The following is a 14,039-nucleotide window of genomic DNA, read 5'->3' on the forward strand; positions in this document are numbered from 1 at the left end:
TATTACTCAAACGAAAACACAAAAGTACATAGAAAGAAGTTCTCTATATGTTCACGAAATTGAAAATCTCTACTTGGTTAAAAGACTGCTAAAAAAAAGTATAGGACCTCAAGTAAATACCAAAAATGGCTAACAAAAAATAGATAACTTTCTAAGTTTTTAGTCTGTGTTAGCCCATGAGTATTTAAGTGATATTGCTTTCTGTCGATATTTTTGCAAAAATATTATAGAACCCTCCATAAAGAGTTGGAGTAGCAATACGTGAAGTCTCGCCATTTTTACACATATTTTAGACATTTAGGAATCATTTTTATAGAAATTAGGCAAATATCTCTTCAATTTTGTGTGTGTTAGTCCATGTGTATTTCAGTGTTATGGCATTTGGTCACTTTATTGCATAAATTTACGGAACCCTCCGTAGGGATTTGGAGAGAAATATGTGAAACCTCACACCATTTTTTTGGATATTTTGGGCAATTAAAAGCCTTTTTATAGAAATATAAGTGTTTTTCTCAATTTTTCGTGTGTGTTAGCCCATACATATTTTGATGCTATGGCTTCCAATCGATTTTTTTTTTTGTAAAACTTTCACCAAACCCTTTATAGGGAGTTGGGGGAGTAGTTCGTGAAGTCACACCAATTTTCATTGATATTCTGGACATTAGACGAGTATTCTCAATTTTTTTTGTGTGCGTTAGTCCATTAATATTTTAGTCATGTGGGTTCTAATCGATAGATTTTACAGTACTTTTACAGACCCTCTATAGGGTATTAGGGGAGTCTACGTCACCAATTTTTGCACATGTTTTGAACATTTAGGAGTCATTTTTTAGAAATTAGGTATTTTCTTTGTTTTTTTTGTGTGTTTACCATGAATATTCTGAAAAATATGGCTTCTGCACGAAATCCTTCATAGGGAATTGAGGAAGCAATACGCGAAGCCTCATCATCTTTTATATATATATTTTGGGCATTTAGAAGCCAATTTACAAGAACTAAGCAATTTTCTTTTCGTGTTTTAATCAATGAATATTTTATTGTTATAAGCTTCTGGTCGATTATTTTCAAAGAAGACAACTGAGAAAGTGTCAAATTTAAGAAATGAACAAATTGATCTCAAGCACACCAAATAACAACACCAATAAATTCAAATGTATCCCAAAAACTTCATAAAAATAGGTAAGACTCATGTAAATCCATCCAAATAAAAGAATGAAATCAATCAATCGTGATTTGGACAATTAATTTGTGATAAATTGATCATTTTAGATTGGAAATTGAAAAGAACAAAGAAAATTTTACACTTTGTATGTTGATTGAGCAAGTTCAACACTTAGAGGTCGGTATCGCAAATTTAACACTAAGAGTTTCTCATTCATTAATGATATCAAGAAAATAATTGAAGCTGAATACCTTTGAGTTGTGCCATGTGCTTAATATTATTTCATTGGTCGCTGGAGATACTATTGGAGTCTCTCTTTACACATCATTTTCAAACCGTCTATATATTATTGAAATTTTTGATACTCGAGATAACAAATTAAATATGAAATTGACTTGTAGGCTAATAAATGTAAATCAATCAACGATAACACAATATAGATATAGATTAATGAAAATACCAAAATATAGATATTAATCAACATTTCTAAAGACCTTCATACTTTTAATATAATATAGATATAGATTAATGAAAATACCCAAAGACCAGTGGAAAATTGATTCAAAAGTCTTTTGAATAGACACATTATAGTTCATCTTTCAAACATTAATTGTTATTGTTATTATTATTCTATTTGACATAAAACTAAAGAAAGTGTGCATTATATTTGTTATGTACAAAACTATACATTAATTTATTATTTGAAGAATAATGACAACTGTAAGTGTAACAAGCTATTCATGATACTCTTTTGAAGATAATAGTACTTCATTAAGATAAGCTCCAAGTGCCCATATGGGGAAAATATTTCTGTAGGATGAGTAGCTTATCATACAATTTCTGTTGAATACTCCAATTATTTCCTGCAAATTTGTTAAATATTATATTGTTGAATAACAAATATAATTTTATGTGTCACCCTGAGATAATAAAAATTTAAAATTACGAGTGAAAATCAAAAGGCAAATTACAAAAATTACATACTTTTAAGGTAAAATTATAATGTATCCCTTAAAAGTTTATAATTACAAATATTCCTCAAAACGGATACAATAATATAAGCTCTGATACATTTATCTAATGCACGAGATACACTAATATGATGCGCGGGGTACATTTTATACATGATATACCAATCTGATGCACGAGATACACTAATATGATGCGTGATGTACATTTTATACATGATACACCAATTTGATGCACGAGATACACTAATTTGATGCGCGAGATATATTAATGTAATGCTCGAAAATGAGGAATTTTAGAAATTTATGAAACTTATTGGGCATGACGATAATAAGTAAACTAAAAGGTGAAATTTCCGTAATTAATACAGTACCTGTTGTGGAAAATCTCCATTGTCCATTTGAGAATTTACCAGAATTTTAGCAGCTCGTTTGAGTGGAGTAGGATCTCTTTTGCCCTAACAAATTTCGATAATGAGTAATTTCATTTTTCAGAATCACAAAAATTATGTAAAGATATTATTCAAATATATACAATAGTATGGCATTTTACCATATTAAAAAATTGTATTGATTCTCTAGTAATTATGATTATTTAATTAATATACTAAATTAAAATAATTAGTGCTATTTAAATTAAGTACCTGGCCAGCTTCAATAAGAGCCAACATGGCCCAAGCTGTATTCACATTGTGTGGTTTATTCCCTTCAAGGTTCGTATAAATCTGTCGTCACATCAATTAACAATTATATGTTATAACAATATTTCACTATAATGATGATTAAGTTCGTTTCTGAACTAATTTTTTTGTTCTTGTATCATATGTTCTTTATATAAAATAATATTTTATGATAGCAATAAAAAAAATCATATTAATTAATGTGTACTTTAAGATTTGTCTTTGAATTTCATCAAGTCTACATTCTGACAAGCCTTAAAGCAGGTACATTTGTAAATACTAAAATTTTGTGGCATTCTACAAGACGTGTTGAGTTGGAACTCTACAAGGTGTGTTCAATTCTAATTAGAATTTTTGAAATCTACTCAACTCTAAACCCTAGTTCATGCGGTTAGATATCCTCTTAAAGAGGTATCTTGAATATTCTGCAAATTCATGAAATATTCACAAAAGAGATCAAATTCAAATCATTCTATCTAGTTCGAAAAATACGTCACTAATAGATAAATCTTACGAGAGAAAAGGATAAATCTTACGAGAAAAAGAATCGCTCAACAGATTTGTACTCACAATCAATAAAATTATGTTTCTTCGAAAAAGAATGATGTGTCACCTTGTGTTGAGATGAGACATAGTTTTCTACAAAACGTGTTGATTTGAAACTCTACAGGGTGTATTCTATTTCAATTAGGATTTTCGAAAGTTACTCAATCCTAAATTCTAATTCATGCTATATAAAGATAATATATATATATTCTCTTAAAGAGGCATCTCGAACAATATTCCACAAATCATGAAATATTCACAAAAAAAGATCAAATTCAAATTATCTTAGTTCGAAAAATACGTAACGAATAAATTAAATCTTACAAGAGAAGAAGGATAAATTTTACGAAAAAAGAATCTATAAATCAACAAATTTATACTCACAATCAACAAAATTATATTTTTCGAAAAAAAGTTGATGTGTCACCTTGTGTTGAGATGAGAGATAGCTTTCTCCCCAACCACCAGAAGATTGTAGTTGTTTGGACAATAGGAAATTACAAGCCTTTCTTATGCTTTTGCAGTTTTCATAAGTGTAGCCACCAGCAACCAGCCCACATATTCCAAACCATGTTCCATAGGTGTAGCAAACTCCCCATGAACCATACCTTTGTACACAAAAGAGTTTAAGTTATAAGCATTAATAGTATGAAAAAATATTTACATAATCAGCTTATTTAAAAAAGAATTATAGGTTGCTATAATAAGCATTAAATAGTACTTTCTTCGTCCACTTTTAATTCTCATGCTTTCGAGTTAAAAAATAAGAATTTTGACTAATATTTTACGATGTATTTTTTCATCATATTGATATGCAAAAAATTGTAACTTATAGTACTTGTCGCATGGTTTTGAATATCTAAACTTTTGTTTAAAATATTGAATCAATATTATCTAATTTAACTTTAAAAATGAATCAAATTGACCGAAATTTTTTGTCTAAAATATTGAATCACTATTATCTAATTTAACTTCAAAAATTAATCAAATTGACTTTTAAAAGATATAACATGACAAATAAAAGTGAACGTTTAGTACATGCTAAAATGTTGATTCCAAACACCACAAATTATATGCATTAAAAAAATAAAATAGTTACCATGAGCCATCAGGAAGTTGAATAGTTTGAATAAATTGGAGAGCTTTGTTAATACATGCTTCTATTTCCTTCTCTCTATGTTTGGGGTAATTTTTCTTGAAGGATTCAAGAGCTTGAATTACTGCAGATGTACATTCCACATACCTACACCAATTTTTTTTAAAAAAAATTAATAAAGAATATATATATATATATATATATATATATATATATATATATATATATATATATATATATATATATATATATATATATATATATATATATATATATATATATATATATACACACACATCACATTCACTATATAGAAACTCCTATAAATATAGGTATGTCATTAAAAAAAAAAAAATCACTCAATATTTGGTATCTATATTGAAACTCAATTAATTCAGATTCGCGTCACATAGTGCCCATTTACACTTTCAACCAAGAACTCTAATTAATAAAGAAGCAGTCTCATCCGCTGTATCACATCCTTTTCTTTTATAATTGAATTAGATATAAACAACTTCTCTTCCTTTGCAAAGTAAAGGTAAAATTCCGTATAAATTTTCTTTAGTAAATCTCACTTATAAAATTACACGACGTGTATGTAGTTGTTACTATCTCTAGATATGCAACATATAAACGTGTGGAAAGTCTTACTGGTAATCAATAGTGATGTCCCCAAATGTTTCCGATGGATTAATCATCTGTCAAATTGCCATAAACCAAAAAAACATATGACAAAAATAATTAAATCATTTGATGAATTAAAGAAAAAAATATTTGCACAAGTGAAATATCCCTCGTATCAATTTATATCACACTTTTTTTTATAGTTTGGTAAGAAATTAATGTTACATTTCTATACTTATAAATAATTTAATTATAGAAATTTTTATTTTATCTTCAAAGAACTTATTTATAGTCACAATATTTTATTAAATCTTAAATTTCATTAAAAAAAATTTTTTTACGTCAAGTCAAACAATGTCGCGTAAGTCATATGTTACCTCAAGCCATGCATAAGATCTTGTTAACTCGTAGGAAGCAAATCCACCGTTGCTATTCTGAAATGTATATTTCAAAAACAAAAAAAAAAAAGGAATAACATATTTATAATCATATAAATATCAAAGATTTTAAGGAGAGGTATCCTAAGTAATGGTCATTAATAATCATAATAATTAACTTTTCCATTGTTATAAAATTTGAAATAATTATCACATTTAATAGCTATCTAAAGAAGCTAATTGAGAAGATTATATTAAGTAAATTAACCTGAAGAGAAAGAATCAAATCAACAGCTTCAAATAGCCTATGAGGTGCTGTTACTTCTCCAACAATGTCTAATGGCATCAGAGATAGCAAGATAGATGCCTATAAATTTAGCCAAATAAATAAATAATTATGCTATGACACAAGGGGTATATTATAAATACAAAATATAACATGAATATATTTGAATCAAAACTATATCAAGAAATAATATATATTATCATTGTAGTTTATTTTTATCTTTTGCAACAGATAACGTATTTTAGAAAAAGCTTATCTTTGAATCACATGAAAGATATACCAAAAATTACGGCTAAAGTTTCTCCAAATGTTGTTATTAGCTTGATTTGTATAAATTCAGAATTTGTATAATTCGATTCCTGATTGTATAAATTCATGATTTTGTATATGCTTATCCTAATTTTTTGTACACGGTTTATAAAAAAATCATAATACAGACAGAGTTCTGAAAAATTCTTAAAATGTATAAATACAAAAGTTGTATATACTTACCATATTTTTACATACACAAACGAAATATACAAATCGGAGTCTCCATAGCAAATAGAATTATAGCTATATATGGAGTGCAATTATCATAATTATATCTATTATGTTTGTTATTTCTAAAATTTTCTCAATATATAACTTGCTCGGATGGTAAACACCTCTCACTTACAACCCAAAGATTGTACTTTCGAGTCACCAAAAGAACAGAAAGATGGGAGCTAGCTCCTAAGGAGGAGGCATTTTTAAAAAAAGAATTATCTTACTTTTGATCATATAATTTTACGGTGGATGAATGAGTATAACATAAAAAAATTAATATAATGAACAAGTAAAAATGATCGAGAGTAATGGACCTTTAAAGCTTCTGCAGTGCAATCAGATACAATCCAACCATTATCAACAGTAGAGAAAGGCCATCCACCTCTAGAATGCTGCCTATACCACTTCTTGGCATCTCCATTACTATTTTCTCTAACCTTAAATTATAATTAATTAATTGCAGAATTATAAGCATACACAAAGTTATTTGAAGCTTAATAGAAGATGAAATAATTAGTGAGAACCTGTGAGGCTTTAATGAAGTGGTGTGCATTTTTAAGCATCACACCATATTCTTGAGGAAGATTTGTAGCTAGTATGGCTTGTACACCAAAACTAACATCCCATAGTTGACTTCCATTATATCCCTATAGTTACAGGCGAATTCAGGATTTGCAGATGATGGGGCAATACCATCAAAGACATATGCACATTTGGCATATGTTATTTTTATTTTTTTTGTAAAAGTACCATAAGTCATAATAATTGATAATTTAAAAAACTTAGAGCTACAGAAAAATTTTATTTACTCTCAAAATTTAAAATATGCTACATAAATTGAAATAGAAAGAGTACTTTGTTTCACAAGTTCCCTTTTTTTTGTTTTTCTTGGGAAAAGAGTCAAATATGCCCTTAAACTAGGTAAAATGAACAGAAATATTCTCAGTTTATAATTTGGCTAGAAAATGTAGTTACGATCAATACTTTGATTCATTTTTTAATGAGAAATTATACCTTCATTTTCATGCCATCTTCAGCTAGCCATAGGTAATCTTTGATTCTTGAGAGATGAAGTTTGATTGCCTGGGAATCTGGATCCTCTACCCAACAACATAGCATGTTCAATACCTGTATTTTATTTTTATTTTTGGTGTCCAGAAAATTAAAATGTCAGTTGCTTTTGTTGTATTCTTTTGTTTTTGTCATAATACATGAACATATCAGTTAACCAGGCAGACCCATATTCATTCGTAAGATTGCACATGTATTCATTAACTTTGAAAAAAATTATAAATTGAAAAACTGATAAAAATTAAGATATGATTAATAGTGCACTTATATAGAAGAGTATAGAAGTGCATGCCCTTTATCCTGTTGGTACAAGTCAGCCAGAGGAATCACATGCGAGATTAAGGTTCAGATCTAGCTAGAGCCTTCATTTTTTATTTTAAGTATATTTGTGCACTTAAAGTTTTTAAATTTTAGGTTCGTATCTGTCTAGCAGTATCTTCAATCGGCAACGAATATGTCCTTTAGACTTTGCTAGAAATGGCCGAACACTAAAAAATCGGTGGAAAACCAGCTTATTATTTCAACTTTAGGTGTGCACAATGGGCACTTAAATTTGTATATAGTTGAGTAGACACACATCTTACTTAACGTTTTACGTTGCAATTCGTCTCATACATATATTATGTCACGTAGATTATGTGTATCTATTTATTCAATATTATAGAAATTCTAATTATCTATTCATACACAGCCAGAATTGAAAAACATAAATATCAATTAAAAACCCAAAGTGTCAGTATAGTCAAATAAAAAATAGAATACCTTATTGACAGGTCCAATACAAATATAATTGGTATTTTCATCTTCATAATGAATATGTTCCATCACAGTGTTGAGTGCCTTTTTTCTTAGTTTGGAGAGTGGCCATTGCATGAGAAGAGGTTCTCCAATTTTGTGAAGACCTTCCCAAAGTATGTCTTGTACTAAAGGATGAGGGTAGTACAAATCTTCCTGAAATTAATTAAATTAAAGGGATAATGCTCAAGTACCCCCTCAACCTATGTCCGAAATCTCAGAGACACACTTATACTATACTAAGGTCCTATTACCCTCCTGAACTTATTTTATTAATAATTCTTTACCCCTTTTTAGCCTACGTGGCACTATCTTGTGGGCCCAACGATGGTTGACTTTTTTTTTCAAACTTGTGTCACGTAGGCTAAAAAGGGGCAGAAAATTACTTATAAAATAAGTTCAGGGGGTAATAGGACCTTAGTATAGTATAAGTTTGTCTCTGGGATTTTGGGCATAGATTGGGGGTACTTGTGCATTTTCCCTAAATTAAACACCATACATTATTTTAGTAATTTGCGCGATAACTTATAGCTTGTCTGATTAAACTTTTAAAAATCACAAGTACTTATTTTAGAAAGTCTTTGAAGTATTTGGTTAAACTTTTAAGTAATACTATGAATTGAAAATAGTAACTTAATTCTTCTCAAAAGCACTTTTTGTTTACCAATTGCCACCCCAAATTGTTGTTTTTATATTAGCAAAAATGTTTTACTAGAAAAGTAGATTTGACTCTAAATATTTATAAATATGTATTTTTTTAGAAACTTGATCAAACAGACTATTAATTTATTAGTTTCACGATGTTATTTTCAATTTCAAATGATTTTTTAAAAAATAATTAAAATGGAAGAAATTAGAAAAATATACCTTAGCACATTGGTTTCTAGCCAAGTCCCAATCAATATGGTGATAGGGAGTTGTATAGAGCTCTCTTCTAAGTGATAAAATGATGGAATTAATAGGACCTACATATCTCCTTCCATACAAATAAGACATTGCTAAATACACCATTCGACAATGACACCACATTCGACCTACCATATCATCAAAATAATAAGATGATTATATGTTTTGGAATTAATTGAGAAACAAATTAAAATCATATAATCCAACTCACATGCATCACCGACCCCGTCGATCGTTTTTATTTTTGTTTTGGTGAAATTGGTGGATAAGGTTAGAGCTGTCAATATGGGTTAGTCCACCCCATTTGGGTTAATTCATACAGATTTCAATATTTTACGAGCCACGCCGAGCTAGCCCATTTTTAGTGTGGGCTAGAAAACGGCCGGCCCAACCCACAAGTACGTGGGCCACATGCTTGTCGGACCAGTCCATTTTATTTAAAAATTATGTTATTTTTAGAATTATTAAATTAAATTATAAATTATGATTTAAAAATATTATCATAAATATCAGCAAAACAATGTTACATGATGTTAATGTTACTACTTTTAAATCAAATCCACAAATAAAATTATCTTTGTAATATTTATTATTTGTCAAGTAAAAGTATAAAATTCTAAATAGAAATATTAACCTAATTGTTTTGAGTTTGAACTCTCTTTAATTTTAAATTTTAATATTATATTATATTTTTTAATTAATTTTTATTGGTCCACGGCCGGCCCTACTGATATTTCTCAAGCTCTACAAATCAACAAGTTTATTCAGACCGGGCTAAAAAGACCTTTTCTCAAATGAGCTCCAAAAATCGAAGCTCAACCCTATTAAATTCCGAATTAGACCAGGCCTAGCCCATATTGACGGCTCTAGACAAGGTCGGTTAAAATCGAGGGACAACTGATCCTTTCTGTCAGTTTTTTTTAAAATTAATGGACGGAGTTGATTCTTCTTCTGAAATAGTAGTTACTGAGAAGCAAATCCTAGTATTTTTTATGACTTTGAATAATTTTATCACTCGATCATACATGCTCTTTGATGAAATATTTCAATCATTTTTATTATTATTCTTTCAACTGCAATTTTATACTTCAAAACCCAATTTTATCCATAAATTTTTATAAAAGGAATTAATAAAAAACAACGAATAAATTAATTATATTCAATAGACTCTCGACTCAAAATCACAAGAACCTGGGTGTACAGGAACAAAGTAGGGGAGAAGCCATAATTCTGGTGGTAGTGGATTATTGCCGCTCCATTCGTATACGCCAAGTACCTAACACAAAAAGAGACCCAAAACGAAAATATAAATAAATAAATAAATAAATATATATATATATATATATATATATATATATAAAGACAATACTAAAATATAAATAAATAAATAAATATATAAAGACAATACTATCTTTTATTTTTTTTCCTAGAAAACAACAAAGATCAAGCATTCATAATTATTATTTAGTATAATAGATAAGTAAATATTTTAAATGACATTTTGTATATTCAGTTTTAATGTAATGAATCAAACATCAAATAAAAAATAATTTTTATATTACACGTTCTAATTTCTTACTTACAGAGAGCCAGAATTTTCCCCAAGACGGAATATAAGTGACACCACCATGCTCAATAATCCATTTTCTAGCTTTCTCCATTGCTTCATTGTTTACATTATTTTCTCCATTAATAAGTCTTATTGCCACATAATTGAGAGCTGTGCAAAACATAGTGCTATGTCCTTCTATATGCAACCCCCATCCACCATCTTTATTCTGCATTCAATTTTTTTTTTTTTAATATATACATAAGTAGAAATAAAAACTTTAATTTACACATTTCATTAGAAAAATCATGACAAGCTACACTCTTTTATCGTATACTATTAAATAATAATATATTCAGTGTAATCTCATAGTATTAAATTGGGAGAATAGAATAATAATATGCTCAGTGTAATCTCATACAATGAAACCGGAGAGAATAGAGTATACGAAAAAAATAATTAAGAGGGTTAGGCACCTGATGATTATATAAATAACGAAGTATTTCCTTTTGATGTTCTTCTGATAAAACTACATTCATTGCTTCCATTATGAATAGACTTATAACCTGCGAAAGTTAGATCAAGAGAGAAAGATCGGAACAATGAAAGGACGAGGGTGATATGAGAAAATGATTAACTTAAGAAGAGTCATAGAACCCTGATAGAAAAAATAAGAATAATCGTGCTTTAATGTGAATATGAGATATCGAGTAGAAAATTTTAAAAAACAAAATAAAATCCATGTGTAGTTTTGGTGTGTATATACATAGTTGGCAATTTAAACACTCACACACTAACACACAATAGCTAACATAGTTTTATTAATTCAAGATTAAATATGATTAATTAATCAAGTATCACAACCACCAAAATTAAAAAACTTATCATTATGTAACAGAAGGATCATTAAGTGCAATATATATATCCCTAATTTTATTCTATCGGTCTTAACGTGACACATTTAATTTTTAATTTGTTATCACTTTTTATAATAATCAAAATCAACTTAAATATTTTCTTTTGATTTTTAGTAAAATGATTTATAGTTTGCATAAATATCTAAGATTTGTTATAGATTATAAATTTTTTGTATTTTATATCAAGTCAAATGATACCACAATTTATGTGACAGAATTCATTTTTAGTCTGTCCCAAAAAGAATGATATAGATTTCTATATTTAATAACAATTTAACTTTAAAATATTGATTTCTGACTTATTATTGAAAGAAGGAAATAACAATTACTCCCATCATTATCCCAATTTACACGACAAATTTCATTTTTCTAGAGTTAAACTGTAAAAATTTGATTGGAAATTTACACATTGAAATCTTCAACTTTTGAAATGAAATTTATATATCTATAAACTAGGTAAAAATATAAGTAAAAATAATTAACAATTAAAAATATTAAAAAAAATATATGAATAATTTATGATCAAAGATACACTTATTTGAATCTCGATATCTGAATTGTATGACGTAAATTGAGATGGGAAAGAATTGAATTTAGAATAGGGTCATACCAAACCAGGCAAAAGAAAGAGAGGGCCACCATAATCAGCAGGCCAATGACCATCATCAGCTTGAATTGTTGAATAAAATCTCAAGCCCATTTTCAATGTTGTCTTTACTAATTCTTCTTCACTTTCTATTTTCACTTTTTCCAACATTTCAATTTGTTTCCCCTTTGCAAACTAATTATTATAAATAAAATTAATTCTCATATATTTAAAATCCATGATTTAATTAAGACATGTCAATTAATTACCTGAAGTCTTAATAGGAGATCAGAACTATGTTTAACGTGAAATCGATTCATAGAAAAATGTTCACGAATATCTTCAACATGAGATCGTTCTTCATCTGTTCCACTATTCTGATCGAATTCCCAATATTGCCTACCAACGTTATTGTTCAAACTTCTAATCCATGGATCGTCTCCCTCTGACAACTTAAGCTTCCACATCGTCTTCTTTTCCCTTTTTGATTGATTTATTTCTATACTTGTTAAAATCACAAGAATATTGTAAATACGCACAAATTTTATATAAATAAAAAAAGTTGTTGATAATCCTATTTAGCGATTAATTATCAGAAAAATATACATATGTCTACATATTTTATATTTGTAATTATTTTTACTGAAATTGTACGGACAAAACAACCCTAAGTTTGTCAAATATATGTTTAATGACTAAACAAAAAATTAAAATGCACAAACGTTAAATATTTAGACCAAAAAGACTTAAAACAAAAATTACTACTCCCTTAAATGTAAACCTGGTTGGCCGTACGGAATTTAAAATTTTTAAATAAAAAGACAAAAATATTTAATAATTTATTAATTTTAAATAAATTATATAATATAAGAAAAATGATGAAAGAGGGAGAAAGAGACTAACAAAGAGTAGAGCAAGAAGTGAAGAGCTAGTTTAAAGAAAGAATTGGTCTGTCTCAATTTATACACAATCCATTCTATTTTTTTAATTAATTATTTATAACAATGCCAAAAGCGATAATATATATATATATATATATATATATATATATATATATATATATATATATTTATTGTTAATTAGTCAAATATATGCAACTTGTCCAATTTAAAATGTCAAAAGTTCCATTCAATACACGTTAAAGTATATTTAATTAGGTCGAAAGTACAAAATTTCACTTATATTATATAGTTTGTTATAAATGTAGTCATACATAGTTAACATAAATTTATAATTAGATAAATGCTTGAATTGATAAGCATGTAACTGAATAAGCTTAGGGAAAATGCACAAGTACCTGTTTAGATTATAATTAAAATTTCAGAGACGCTTTTTAATTAAACTAAAGTTCTATTATTTTTCTGAATTTATTTTCTTTTTGTAATTTTGTGCACCTTTTTTACTTACGTAGCATTCAAATATTTCTCACGCGCTTCAATTGTGTGGTGTCACGGAGTGTGCCACGTAAGATAAAATGTGTGTATTATTATAAAAAAAATAAGTTCAATGGGGTAATATGACTTTAGTTTAATTAAGGTGTGTCTCTGAAATTTCGGTCATAGTCTAAGGGGGTACTTGGTACTTGTGCATTTTCCCTTCTTTTATAGACAGGGACGACTCAATGCTATCGGAGGCCTAAAGCAAAATTTCAACTAGAGCCTAAAATCTAAATAACTTCATATGTATTATTTTATACAAAAAAAAAAAAGTAGTTTGCTTTTTAAAATGCAAAGTATACTTAATATTTTTTATAAATAATTTATTTGATTTTATCAATTATTGAAAAATATTTACTTACTCGGGCAATAATTATATGAATTGTTAACATAGAATCAAATTGATAATTTTATATATCCCTATTTTACTATGCTTGTTGTAATGCTTGAACATCTAAGAAGAAACAGAAAAAGAATTTACAATTCACTTTGCTCAACACTTTTGACTATTG

General features: G+C 27.9%; 1 protein-coding gene across 1 annotated transcript; it reads right to left on the reverse strand.

Moving 5' to 3' along the window:
• Positions 1 to 1,718: 1,718 nt before the first annotated feature.
• LAS (lanosterol synthase-like) lies at positions 1,719 to 13,040 on the reverse strand. The gene is made up of 19 exons (XM_019213801.3): positions 12,995 to 13,040; positions 12,361 to 12,590; positions 12,116 to 12,286; positions 11,065 to 11,154; positions 10,623 to 10,817; positions 10,231 to 10,315; positions 9,001 to 9,167; positions 8,101 to 8,289; positions 7,282 to 7,395; positions 6,792 to 6,914; positions 6,582 to 6,704; positions 5,722 to 5,820; positions 5,454 to 5,510; positions 5,104 to 5,150; positions 4,456 to 4,599; positions 3,784 to 3,964; positions 2,775 to 2,855; positions 2,505 to 2,588; positions 1,719 to 2,025 (listed from the first exon to the last, which is right to left on the reverse strand). Exons 2-19 carry the CDS (start codon positions 12,556 to 12,558, stop codon positions 1,897 to 1,899), a joined length of 2,277 nt encoding a protein of 758 aa, XP_019069346.2. The 5' UTR covers positions 12,559 to 12,590; positions 12,995 to 13,040; the 3' UTR covers positions 1,719 to 1,896.
• Positions 13,041 to 14,039: the final 999 nt, after the last annotated feature.

Source organism: Solanum lycopersicum, chromosome 5 (genome assembly GCF_036512215.1).
Source record: "Solanum lycopersicum chromosome 5, SLM_r2.1".
NCBI classification, from domain to species: Eukaryota; Viridiplantae; Streptophyta; class Magnoliopsida; order Solanales; family Solanaceae; genus Solanum; species Solanum lycopersicum.

Excerpts from the sequence above, each read along its gene's own strand:
- LAS (XM_019213801.3), bottom strand. The coding sequence starts at position 12,558 with ATGTGGAAGCTTAAGTTGTCAGAGGGAGACGATCCATGGATTAGAAGT. Across the intron at positions 5,511-5,721 it reads ATTTGATTCTTTCTCTTCAG|AATAGCAACGGTGGATTTGC; the intron begins GTTAATTTACTT and ends TATACATTTCAG. Across the intron at positions 2,026-2,504 it reads ATGGAGATTTTCCACAACAG|GAAATAATTGGAGTATTCAA; the intron begins GTACTGTATTAA and ends ACAAATTTGCAG.